Source organism: Genypterus blacodes, unplaced genomic scaffold, assembly GCF_046128005.1.
Source record: "Genypterus blacodes isolate CSIRO-AG114 ecotype Tasmania unplaced genomic scaffold, CSIRO-AGI_Gbla_v1 ptg000133l_1, whole genome shotgun sequence".
Classification (NCBI taxonomy): domain Eukaryota; kingdom Metazoa; phylum Chordata; class Actinopteri; order Ophidiiformes; family Ophidiidae; genus Genypterus; species Genypterus blacodes.
Genome location: NW_027466935.1, coordinates 2,417,337 through 2,430,709, shown reverse-complemented (window position 1 = coordinate 2,430,709; position 13,373 = coordinate 2,417,337). Strand labels below are relative to the sequence as shown.

Sequence of the window (13,373 nt, the reverse complement as noted above, 5' to 3'; positions counted from 1 at the left end):
ATGATTTGTGTTTATTTTCATGGCGTGTGTGTGACTGGATGCCAGTTTCAGTTGTAATCATCAGCAGCAGCAGCACGGGATCAGCTGGATGTCAGGGTTCATAAATCGACTGAATCAAACAGAGGGAGTGGTTAAATGTAATGTATACACACACGGACACACACACACAAAGGTGATGTAGTGTTGTTTATGGATGACATCACTCTCCCACAGTCAGAAATCAACATGACACAAAGAGCCTAATCTGATGTGAATTTGAGAGAAGCAGAATCACTTAGTAGCTTTCTCTTTTACAAATAATAACTTAAAAAAAAACAGTTAAATGTCCAGTCCACTACTTTTTGAAAAGTATGAAATGAGGGTGAGAATCAAGTTAAGTGAAATTTACTTACTTTTGCTTTCTATGTTAGAGAGTGTGTGTGTGTGTGTGTGTGTGTGTGTGTGTGTGTGTGTGTGTGTGTGTGTGTGTGTGTGTGTGTGTGTGTGTGTGTGTGTGTGTGTGTGTGTGTGTGTGTGTGTGTGTGTGTGTGCACGCGCGCATGTGTGTGCGTGTGTGCAGTTATTCTGACAAGAGGTTCTTGCATTCAGGAAGACAGAGGCTTAGTGATGAGGGTCAGAAAAACAAACTTGAGGAGGAGTGTGTGTGTGTGAATGACACTAGGGAGTAATGATGTGGGATCTGGGTATGGTGCATTCGAGTTCCCCTGTCGGCAGGTGAAAAGAAGCAGCTAAGCAAACACAGGTAACACGTGGTCGTCTACATGCTCCACGAGCCAACACAGGGAGTGAAAGTTGGAGCTGATGGTGACAAAGACCACAGCCTGCATGGTATCATTTTAGAATTAAGAAAATAAGAGGGGAAAAAAAGACAGAAACACTGTGATTTAAAGGGCCACAATTCCAAAATCGCTAAAGAGAAACACATTTTCTCACTTATCCCTGGAGACGACTTAACTGCGCAGATAGTTTCCATTTCGTTCCTCCAGATTTGGAGACAGTTTGCAGCTCAGACTTCTGCTTCAACTCCACTACAACGTTGGGAAATGGAATTTTGTTAGTGTTTGCGTACATTTACGTATTGGTTGGGAAGAATGATGTTGGGCCTGAATGGGATAACCAGGAGGCGTTTAGGTGCTGCTCTGTATGAGCAATAACACAGAAGATCTTAAGATATTCTCAGGTCAAAACATGACACCGTGCTGCTCTAAAACGTGATTTAGGTCCAGGGCCTGTTTGGAAGAGGGATACACTGTATAATGAATATGGTGTGAATGTGATTTCCTGGAGAAGGAGTTGGATGATGAAGAGCGGAGAAGGAATTTTAAAACCTGCTGAAGCTCACTTGACTGATTTGTGTGAACTGCATCCAAAGCGTTTGGATGAGACGTCTCTGGATCGTTTGTTTGCACTTTACGGATACTACGGCGAATGCACAGAAGCCGGTGTGCGACATTTGTTTCAACTTATCCAGATTTGATCTAGATATCCAGATTTGAAGCGGCCGTGCGTGAAATCTGCAACATCTTGAAAGTGTTCAGCGCGTCTGTCAGCGTCTGCAGATGAAATACGCACATTGTTCAGCTGGCTGCAGGGGAAAACACAGAAATCAATCATCGGCGGATCACAGATAAGATTAACCTGTTAATTTGCTCTGTGCAGACTCTTGCTCGGTGTGACACGACTCACAGTGAGCACGGCAGCTCTGAGTCACATTTACAGCTGCACACTGTCATTTCCACGTTAGAAAAGCTGCTGAACACATCACCTCAGTCATTCATTCACTTATTTTGCTTAATTCAATAGTGGAAATCATGTGCTTTGGAGGCAAATCAACATCATTTGTGTCTTTTTCCCTCTTCTTGAGATGGAAGGATCAGTGGCTGCATATGTGTGTGTGTGTGTGTGTGTGTGTGTGTGTGTGTGTGTGTGTGTGTGTGTCATGTTGCACACTGGTGAACACGCAAAGGACGGAGGTGGGGGGGATATCGCCATAGCCTTTACACGACTCGCAAACACAAAAGGGCTTTCAGTGCGGCTAAGCGAGGGGTGTGGGTGCACATGGAAAATATGCACATAGGACTCCCTCCTCCTCCTCCTCCTCCTCCTCCTCCTCCTCTTACTTCGCTCGCCCTCTCAATCAAAACTCCAGCTCAGTGCAGGTAGTCTAGTCTGTCCAGAAGCAGTGAACCGACACCCCTGTTAATTCCCCCTGAATTATAGGCCAGTAAAACCCAAATTTATTCAAACGCCATTAATCTGGCTGGCTGACTGGAAGCGTCTATTTTTATGAACAGAGTCTTTCTGGGGGCATCTGTGGCCGCTTAATTTGACATTCAAACCCCACCTGTCTGCGTCAACTGGGCCATGGAGAGGCGCATAGTGCCGTAGCTGTTCCAAGGGCAGGACTTCACGCTTTGCTCCGGCCCAAATGAGAGGGCGGGTAAAGGCTCCGCTGTGCTGCCGAATAGTGAGCCAAGGAGGAATATGCAGCATTTTATATCCTAACAAATACAGTGTGGTAATACAAAGAAGCCTCAAGGCCAAAGCTTCTACTTTGTGTTGTTTAGTGTAAGATTTGATTTTGTCTTTGGATAGATGATTCTGCGAATTGGGGCCCTAGGTGGAAAAGAGAGAAATGGGAGTAATCTTATCTTATCGTCTTATCTGCTGCTCCTCTTCTGTTTTTAGGAAATCTACCTTTATCTTTGAGCAAAATGTTCTAGAAAGTTAAATATTCCCTGTCGGTCTTGCCTGCATTCCATCCTGGACACGTTGTGATTCTTATTGCCATTATCCCCGCTTCATTTGGCTCTCTGTAGGCTGTGTACCACTCGGGTTGGCCGGAGAGACTAATTGGAGAGAGAGAGACAGGTGCTGCCGCTCTGCAGCCGCCGGCCTTATTAGCGCCGTGGCTCCTTCACACCCGGCGATCATTTTGTTTTTGCAATGTGCACAGTGGAAGAAGGTCGTGAACTTCTGACACACACACACACATATAGTGCGGGGGCCCCACAGCAGCGTGCACCCGGCTTCTGTTATTATGACAAATGTCAAATTTCTCTGTATTACCAAGTCAAAACATCTCGCTCCCGTATAATTTACAGAAACAATCCAGATTTGCGGAAAAAATAGGGAGATCACTGCACTTTGCGTGTCAGCGGTGACGAGCCTTTCCAGTTATTCTATAGCTGTAACAAGCACTTTCCTTCTTTGTGAGGGAAGTGTGGCTGTCATGTAAACCTTATCCCTCATGCATGTCTGTCATACATATCAAGGTCATCACTACTCCGGGAAAAACCCCAGATCATTGTCTGAAGTTCCTCCTCTGAACCAATCAGGACATTTCCCATCCATGTCTGGCACATACAAAGCAACAAAAACACTCTTCAAGCTCACACAGTGCACATGATTGTCGTTAAATTCAACAAAACTCAAATTTGTCCCTCAATTTTAGAGACTGGATCTGCCAAAATCAGCATTTCAAAACCAAACATGTCCACACGGTCCCTCAGGGGCCTCTGGTCTCATCCAAACGCAGCCGGGAAACGCTGCACGATTTGGACGCGACGGCCAGAAGAAGCCCCCCTCCCACATCCCACAATTCCACTATGCGTGGGTCGGTATTGTAATGGTCTATTAGGTAATTCAATTCCACTTAAAGCATTGAATTATCATGCGACTGTAAGGAAAGGCTGCAGTATGCGTGCAATATTGCTTCTGGACACTAGTAGTAGCAGTGAGGTCATTGGAAGTTGTGTAATGTATTTGTAACTTTGCACATAGTAAACATTGACGTGAAATTTATTTTGTAGTAGTGATCAATACCTGAAATTGCATTGCATATCGCTGTGTGTGCATCCTGTATCATGACATCATCACATGGCTACAAATCACCTACAATTAATATTCATTCCAAAAGCTCCCAAGTAGTTTTCTCTCTTCGTTACTGTTTTGCCCTATTTCCGTGTGTGTGTGTGTGTGTGTGTGTGTGTGTGTGTGTGTGTGTGTGTGTGTGTGTGTGTGTGTGTGTGTGTGTGTGTGTGTGTGTGTGTGTGTGTGTGTGTGTGTGTGTGTGTGTGTGTGTGTGTGTGTGTGTGTGTGTGTGTGTGTGTGTGTGTGTGTGTGTGTGTGTGTGGTAATGTAGCATTTCTGCGCTGATGTGTCAGTGTGTGGGTGTCCACAGCGCTCAGACTCGTTACATTATAATGAAACCAGGCAGGTGTGAGGGTCACGGGCAGTTTGTGGGCCACCGTGTTGACCCCTGCTGCCTGCCTGCTCTGTTTGACTGTCGCAGGAACCTCCTTAATTAGACCTTTTGGTTTGCACTTTTAACCCGCCGCGGCTCAGCAGACGCTCGCCAACAATCCCTTCATTAAATGCTCCTGGTTGACTTGGCAAGAGGAGCCTCAGTTTCCTCCAAAATGCTTTTCTTTGCTGTGAGTTCTAATGTCGAATGATATTGCAAATGAATGCAAAGAGCGTAAAAAAGTGTCCACTGTTGTCCAGTATCTGTATCTGCGTCTGCAATGTGAGAGCGTTTCTACCTTTTGCTATTATGTAAGGCACCAGAGTAGTGCGATCATGTGACCAGAGGATAGAGGGGAACAGAGCTGTGAGCTGGAGTCTGGCAGCCTGAAAGACCTGGCCCACTAACCTTCAGAGGCTGGAAGACAGATCGTGGAGAGACTGAGAGAGAGAGAGAGAGAAAGAGAGAGAGAGAGGCTCTGTTGTGTTGTTCTTGGCAGGTGCATGTTGTTGCCTTGTTGCTTGGCTGTGGAAAAATGATAGAAATCGTTCCTCTTGTCACCGTCGGTGCTGTAAACTGTGGAGGAGAGACGTGAAATCGAGCCGTTAAGTTTCCCAACAGGTGAAATCTGAGCCACAGGTGTGTTTCAGGTGTGTGTATCCGTCAGACAGCTGCAATGGCTATCAAGTTAGATTTAAAGAGATTACAGCATGTTTGTAGCGCCTGGCTATCCGACAGCGTCCGTGTGAGGAGGCTGCACTCTGTGAGGCTGAATGGTTGTGAAATAAAGACGTTTAATAAGGGAAACACGCAAAGATTAACATTGTGTTCTTTGCAACTAATCTGAAATTTCAGACTATCGTGTTACAACAAAACCACAGATCAATCAATAGCACTTGGTTGTTTGATTGAACCCGTTACACAGATAGAAACCAGGCATTGTGGGTGATTTCCTCCCACTTCAGAATAAGCCCCGCCCACTCTTCTTCTTTTACACATATTTCTCTTGAATATTAAAACAAAAGCAGATAGTAGCTTTTCTGCACATATGATTGATCTCTGTAACAAGGCTCCAGATGTTTGCAGATGCACGTTTGCCACACACATTCCCATCCAAATGAGAACAATACAAACCTTGTGTCCATGTGCGGCGCAGCAGGAGCACAATGATAACATCTGTAAAGCAAACACACAATACATCTGAGTCACACCAAAGCTTGTAGAGATGTGAGGAGATTCATATTAGGGCTGTGTGCCGCCACAAACTTAATTACTGCGTCAACATTGTGTGTTGTTTTGCATTTTTAACAGTAAATTCAAGCATGTGCAGCGAACACATCATGTTCTTCCCTTGTTGTCGTCTGGAACACAGAATTATAAATCCAGTAGGAACAGTCACATTTGCACTTTGGACTTGAAATCAACTTTTCTGTTGTTTTGATGACGACATGAGGCCTTTTTTGAGGCTTTTAAAGTTTGACCTCTTGTTCTGTCAGACCCGCTCACCAACCATCGCCATCAGAAGTGGAGGCGATTGTCCCCACGCATCTTCTCCATCATGAAAGGGATCAAGAGTGAGCGAGTGAGAGAGTGACAGACAGACATATATGAAGGGGGGGGGGGGCTTCTTTTACTCCTCGTGAATGAAAGTTTTTCTTCCCTCTCAGCATTCCTCTTTCGGACTTCAAAGCGTCGGTCTCAGCGCAGTGATTCGGCTTCTATTGTGCCCCATCTTGAATATTCATCAGGGTCTTTTCTTCTGAGGCTCGGCTGGGGAGCAGCAGGGAGATGTGGGGACCAATGGGCCTTAAAAGCAGCAGATCCGCAGGAGGTCTTACAATACGTGACCTTCAAAACATAGCCCTGCTGAATAATATAGATACTGTTTGATGTCTTCGTGTGAACATGAGTGTACTTTTTAAATAGATGCGCGTCCCTCCTGGAATCCTGGAAGCGTCCCACTTAAATCTTCATCAAACTTCCCCTGAGCTCCTTTCAAGTTCTGCAGTTGTTTGTAGGAATCTGAACATAAACATCCTAATATGCATGTGACGTGAAGCGTTGAGGATGATGAAGATGTCGTTTCTGCCGAGGTCTATGTCTGGCCAGAGGATGAAGACATTGTCTCACTTTCTCAACTCCCGCTCCCTGATTGGACGGCCTTGCCACAGACAGCTGTGTTGCCACGGTAATAAACATCATTTCCAGGATTCTATAACAGCAGGTTTACCCCCTGAGCCGCCGAAAATCCTCCTAATTTCACAGGGCTGAGCGTCTTGCGGTGGTTTGGGCGCAGTGTGGGGGCATCGGCTGGAGATTGGCTGGTAGTCCGTCTGTCCCCGGAGTAATTCCACCATCTATGATCTATGGCTTTTTTTGCTCTTAATTCGCAGGTTAGCGGTGATTTTCCACAGTGCTTTTAGCGCCTGCTTCTCTCCGCGTGTTGAAAGGTGTGTTTGCGAGTGAGGCGCAGTGTAAAGTTACTGCAAACGCTGACATCATGTCTCTGTTTCATGAGAAAATATTGCTGTAATGAAATAGAAGCAGGTTATTAGAGGCAGTGATCAAGCTGCAATAACGGATTTCTGATTACTAAAGAATGGGAAACTCAGCTAAACTTTAATTTCCCCCCTTTTTTTGATCACTAAAAGCTCTAGTTTAACAGTGTAACCAGTTTAAAATAAAGAAAGCAGTCTGCTCCCACTTTCCACCTCTCAATGTGCTGGCGTGACCCCCACCTACAGGGCTCCCTCCATCCCCTTGGAACCCACTCCCTCACCCCTTCACCCCTTCAACCCCTCACCCCCTCCATCTCAAGGGCCGCGGCTCCACGCTGGGCGTTTGATGGAGCGCAGAAGGGTGTGTGAGGTGCGCTGACCCGTTCACACCACTCGTGGGCTGCAGAAAAGGCCGACTTATTGCATGTAAGGCGCAGCGCCTCACGCAAATCAGAAGTGACGGCTTATAAAGGGGGGCCAGAGGAGCACCGGCGGGGGGGGCGAGCAGAGGAGAGGAGAGGAGAGGAGAGGAGAGGAGAGGAGGCGTCTGGGATAGTGCAGGTGTGGGGTGGAGGAGCCCATTTGGTAAGACGCAGCGCTCTCAGGTGGCTGTTGTTGTTCTGCCCTCCTCCTCCACCCCCTCCGTTCTTCTTCTTCGTTATTCTTTGCATCCCTCCCACTAACTCTGACCATATGGAGCGCACAAACAGGAGAGCAGTTGTTCGTGCTTTACAGGAATTTCACATCCGCGATTGTAGAAATCCAACTCTCCGGCGTTTATGATTTGTGTATAGGTTCTGTAGAGGTCTTGACGTAATCTGTCTAATAGCTGAGTTAATCCTCTTAACTTGTAACCCAGAAATCTCTCCCCGGTGGAATGTGTCCCTTTTGTCATTTGTGTGGCGTTCCGTGTTTGTGTGTGTGCGTCTCCAGTGTGTTGGATTAGTGTGAAGTTTCAAAAGTTGCGGCGGTGCCTGGAGGTGTGAGCTCTAATCACCTCTAATCACCTGACGTGTGAGGGGCTGATCCCCTGTTGTGTCTCGGGAAGTGTTTGTGTTTTCACCCTCTCCTCCATAACAGTCACACACACACACACCTGCGTATTGCGTATTTGCACACAAATGAGACACATGGGTTTGTTAGTGTCATGACACTTCATGGACTAAACACGTATTATCAAAGTATACATGCATGTCCTCTCTCTGTTTATACTCCGTCTGTCTTGACATGCTGTGTGTGTGTGTACGTCTCTGGTATTGGTTCATTTTGGTTTTAATGCAACCGCAATCACATCTCATTCAGCCTCCACTCACATCTGTGGCCCTGATTTACCCCCTGTGTCCCCCTTTTTATTCTGACTGATGTGGGAATCTGTAATTTGTGTGTGTGTCTGTGTGTGTTTGCGAGTGTGTGTGTGAAAGAGAGAGACTGTGTGTGGTTGCAGTAAAACTCAGCTGTTCCCTCTATAGTGAACCGGGCATAGTGAGGGCTGGACAAATAGCACGGTGAGAGAGCGACTAAGTAACACCCTCTACCCCCCCACACACTCTCTCTCTCTCTCTCTCCCACTCTCTCTCTCTCTCTCTCTCTCTCTCTCTCTCTCTCTCTCTCTCTCTCTCTCTCTCTCTCTCTCTCTCTCTCTCTCTCTCTCTCTCTCAGGCTGTCATAGTGGAGTAGTGCTGGAGGCTGCAGGGCGGCTGTGTGCTGTGGGAAGTTCCTGAGAGTGCTGCACACAGAAACAACAGGGGGACTGGCCGTCACTCACACAGAGGGAGAGAGAGAGAGAGAGAGCGAGAGACACAGAGAGAGAGAGAGAGAGGGACGCACATACAGACGCAGGAAGAGGACCGGCGCTCATTTTTACAGGAGGACATATTCGTGCCCTCAAACCACCTCCATTTGGCGGCCGTGTTTGCCGTGGCAGCACTTTGGGGATTTGTTGGCGTTGGCATGATGGTGGCGGTGGTGCGGTGGCCTCAGGAGTGGGTCTGGCAGGCGCTTCTCCTGGTGACTGGTCTGGCATCGCTGAGTCGAGGATCTGATGGTGAGTACTCCTCTGGATACGCCGCACTTGCTCTCCATGTTTTCACTCACTGAGGTCGGTGATGCTGAGGCCTTTGATAAATATTAGTTTTTTATTTCTCACTCGTTAGATGAAATGACGCAACCCAGCAAGATTTTGAAAAATCTGTCAGAAATCAGCAATAATGGAGCCGGAGTTTGCCACTTTCTTAAAATGTTATTGTAAATTCTGTAGTTACAGGCTTTAAAACACTCCACCTGGCTGAACTATTACAACTTTTGACCTGTAAATTTGAAAAATACTAAAATGTGCTTTTGCCTTTGCTGACCAACTCATTTCGACTAAATTGCCTCATAGAACCATCTAATACTGAGGTCATGAGTTGTTGTGATGATTAAAGAGCTGAAAACAAACTAACAAACAAGAAAAAGAAATATGCACCAATTAAAGGAACAACATCATTAATGCCTTATTTGTCATCAAGCCATTTATTTTGGCATTTAAATCCATTCTAAACGCGTCCTTGTAAGAAAATGGAACCAATTAGTTTACATGTTTTCTCTGATTTGCTTCACTTTTGTTACTTTAGTCAAATCTGCTCGCGTGCCTCTTTTACAAAGCGGAGGCGATGTTTTCACAGACTGCTCACACATTTTACTGCCAGTGTTGTGAGGTGACAAAGCTATGAGGTCCGTCGTCTATTTTTTGCCCTCTGGTATTTATGATGGGCAAAAAGCTATTATGATCTCCACAGGGGGGCGGGGGGGGGGGGGGGGGGGGGGGTTAGCATGAGAACGGCCGTGCGTGTATCTGTCCCGTGTTCTCCCCCCTCTCCTCCCCCCCTCTGGTTTGAATTGTTTGAAGATGGACAGCCAGTTGTCTCTCTCTCTCTCTCTCTCTCTCTCTCTCTCTCTCTCTCTCTCTCTCTCTCTCTCTCTCTCTCTCTCTCTCTCTCTCTCTCTCTCTCTCTCTCTTTTACTATGAATGCCAGCAGTCTCGCAGCGGCCCGTCAGGTTGTGACAGACGGGGCGGGTGGACGAGCTGGCGGCCTCGGCAGGGTGACACATGTGCATCTGTTGTTGTGTTTGTCCGAGCCGTCTCAGAGACGCACCACAGGCCGTTTGTAGTCGTGCCAGTGTTGTGCTTTCATGGGTCCATCGGGGGACAAAAGTTGACATGAGCAGAAATCACTCAGTTGTCAAACACAGTTGACTCGCATGGAAACACACACACACACACACACACACACACACACACACACACACACACACACACACACACACACACACACACTGTTTATAAATATTGTTATTAAAAGATGGTCTGCAAAATCTCACTTTATGACCCTTGGTTATGACAGATGGAGGGTGAATTCTTTAACTTAACAACCTGTTTATGCGCCGCTATGTCGCTATTCCATTCTATTCTATCTGCTGATACACTGGAATGTCCATGCATACAGCACTCACACACACACACACACACACACACACACACACACACACACACACACACAGTTTGTGTGTTATTTAAAGATGGGTCACAATCCGTGCTGTGTTTTCTTTTCACCTGATACTAACACATAAATCAAATATTTTAGCTTAGATCAACTTCATAATATCGTCATTGGAATGCAAGTGTGATATTTAACATTTTTGAACAAATGCTTGGAATTGTGGTAGAAAACTGAAGACCGGCTGGAAAATCCGGGCTGAGAGTTAGCTGTCACTTTCACAGTTGGTCTTGAAATGTCTCAGCTGCGTCTGAATGTGTCTTGAAGTCAAACGTCTTCACTCTTATCTGCGGAGACAGCAGTGGATTTATAAGCGCTCATGCAACAGTGGGTCTGTGTGTGTGACGTTCAGGGTCCACACAGACGTATGAGGGATGAGGCAGGACACACACATCACACAGACACATCATCTCTGTGGCGAAAGTAGCACTCGGCCCCTTTTAACCAGCAACAAAGAGTCCGACTGTATCTTCTCTCAGACAAATATTAGCCGAGGTTGAGCTGCCGGCCTACATCCTTAATGTCTTTCAGCAGTGTCGCTCTTCCTCACTTTCGCTCCTTCGGCCCTCTTTCTTCCACCGCAACATCGGCCGCTAATTGCCTCTTCTGCCTCCTCTGTGATCTTCCAAATGAATAAAACATGTGGGAGGTTTGCTCATAAATCTAAGTAGCGTGGTCAGTTAGCCACCTGTTTCTGTAAGGGGACGAGGTTCACAGAAAACAAACCGCAGAGTGCAGAGGAAACGCTTAGGATTAGAGTGTTTGCGATGCTAATATGGAGCTAATACTTTATTCTGTGAAAGACAACAGCATGATAATTACTACAGTATGCTAATGTCAAAGGTCATGATGACAAGGGCCAGTGAAGAAATACTTTATGTTACCATCATGGAGCCATTTCTGCCGCAGTGTCAAACTTCACCTAAAACTTTAGGAATTATCTGTATTTTTCAACAATGTATTTTTTCTGTAGCGTGAACAAGAGTGTGAAGAATTTTAACGTCTTATGATGTTTATTAATGATACTTACAATTACATGTGGTCTACTTAGGAAAGCAACAAACACCAAAGACAGCGCCTGACCCTACGCTAAGCTAAGTTAAGCTAATTTATGCAGCCTTCGCGGCGACAGCACATAACTGGGTGGAAATATCAAAGTTGTGTTGCACACTTGAGGCAAGACGACAATTTTTACCCTGCTTGGCAGCTTTGTCTTCCTTGGTGCCTTCATTTTTCAGGTGTTTTAGATGCATTCACTCTATTGCTGCCCGAACAACCAATGATACATGTTACAAATCAATTATGAAAAGTATTGTTAGTTGGGATCGTGATTGTTTTAAATTCAATTTAATCTCTGTATCTCTTACAGTTAGAAACAAACATGGACTATGGAATTAATTATCACAATTATCAGCAGATTAATTAATGGATTTTCATTGTTAGTGATATGCTAACAAAGTATTGTATGGTTCTTTGTATTGATTTTAGACAGAACCTTTGGTAAAATCTCATAGACTTTCAGCTAAATCATGATTTTAGAATTAGAGCAGTAAAGTTTTCAGTTACGCTGTGGAATGAATGAGTGATTGATGCCACACTGATATGAGTAGAGCCTTATTGAAAGGGTTTATGTAAGCATAACACACAGTATCAATAGAAAAGAGGGCCCATTCAAGTAAACCCGTACCAATCGTTTGCACGAACATACAGAACACATTATGTTTTTATCAGACGTGGGGATGAAGCGGTGCAGGGCGTCCAGCTGTATGAAGCAGCAGCAGTTGGTCCTCAGCAGGCCGGGGCTCCTCCAGCCATCTCCCTGCTGCTTCCTGTCAGGATGTGGATTTGGTTCCCCACACAGAATTTGATCCCCGGGCAGATGTGCAGCTCCGGCGGTCAGGCATGGGAGCAGGCGTGTGTGTGTGTGTGTGTCTCTGTGTGTGTTTATGTTTTAGTTATTCATGCGTACCAAGTGAGTGTGCACGACTTGCCAGAGTTGGAAGGCTAAAGTCTGCCTGGTTGCCTTGGTTCTTTTTGCAAAGCACAAACCTCATCGTTCAGCACGATTAAAGGAGCTTTATCCAGATGATGGTATGAACAAACATTAATAACTTTGGCTCAAAGAAATCCAAGATAAATATCCATTTCCCAACTTGCAGTTTCACACAGATCCATTCTCTGCTTTCATAAAGCGACACACTTTGGTGGCATGATGTCATCCATCATCCATGGAGACGAACACTGATCAATGATTTGTTGTTTTATCTACTAGGTCTAGACAGCATGCACAGACAAATAGACAGCACCAGCTACACACTGTTAAAGTAATACAGAAGTTCAAAAGAGTGAGAATCAATACGAAAAGATTGGGCACACACACACACACACACACACACACACACACACACACACACACACACACACACACACACACACACACACATCCAAAGCACATTCTCCGGTCAAGCAAATCCCCTGCTTTTATAACGTTGCCAACACCTGTCCTGTGTCTATCAGCGTGTGTGTGTGTGGCTGTGCATGTGTGTGTGGCTGTGTTTTCACTTTGGCTGCTCCACACACTATAGCATGGTGCATTTACTGTAACTTATTTATACTTTGGGTTAAATTTCCCATTTCTGTTTTTGGCTTCGATGATTAAACTCAAGTAACCACCGTGTTGTCTTTTAGACGGCTGGAAGCTCAAACTAGGAGCCTTGTTTCTGTCGGTTCTGACCAGAATAACACATGTGATCCGTGTCACAAGCTGTGTATGGTGCTGCTGACGGGAAACAAGACTCTGTTCATCACATTATGGCTCTTTATGGTTGCAAAAGTCTTCTGTGCGTGGAGTGAATGGGTGTTTTGCTCACTCAGCGGATAAAATGTGTGCAAAAAATAATAATTTAGTAAGAAAGACTTGGATCAGCTTTTTATTCCCTGAAATCCATTATGTGTGTGTGAGAGTGTGTGTGTATTATGGCTGTAGCTGTTTGTCTCTGTCCGCCTGTGTCAGTATGAACAGTCATTTGTTGTGGATATAGCAGATCTCCGCTGTTTTCACGCCTGTATGTTAAGTTTGTCTGTGTGAGGGAA

General features: G+C 45.6%; 1 protein-coding gene across 1 annotated transcript in view; it reads left to right on the top strand.

Moving 5' to 3' along the window:
• Positions 1–13,373, top strand: part of bmpr1bb (bone morphogenetic protein receptor, type IBb) — a 40,455-nt gene that overhangs the window by 16,844 nt on the left and 10,238 nt on the right. The window contains exon 2 of the mRNA XM_076164357.1: positions 8,404–8,788. Coding sequence (XP_076020472.1) covers positions 8,695–8,788 — 94 coding nt within the window. The 5' untranslated portion in view covers positions 8,404–8,694. The remainder of the gene's footprint in view (positions 1–8,403; positions 8,789–13,373) is intronic.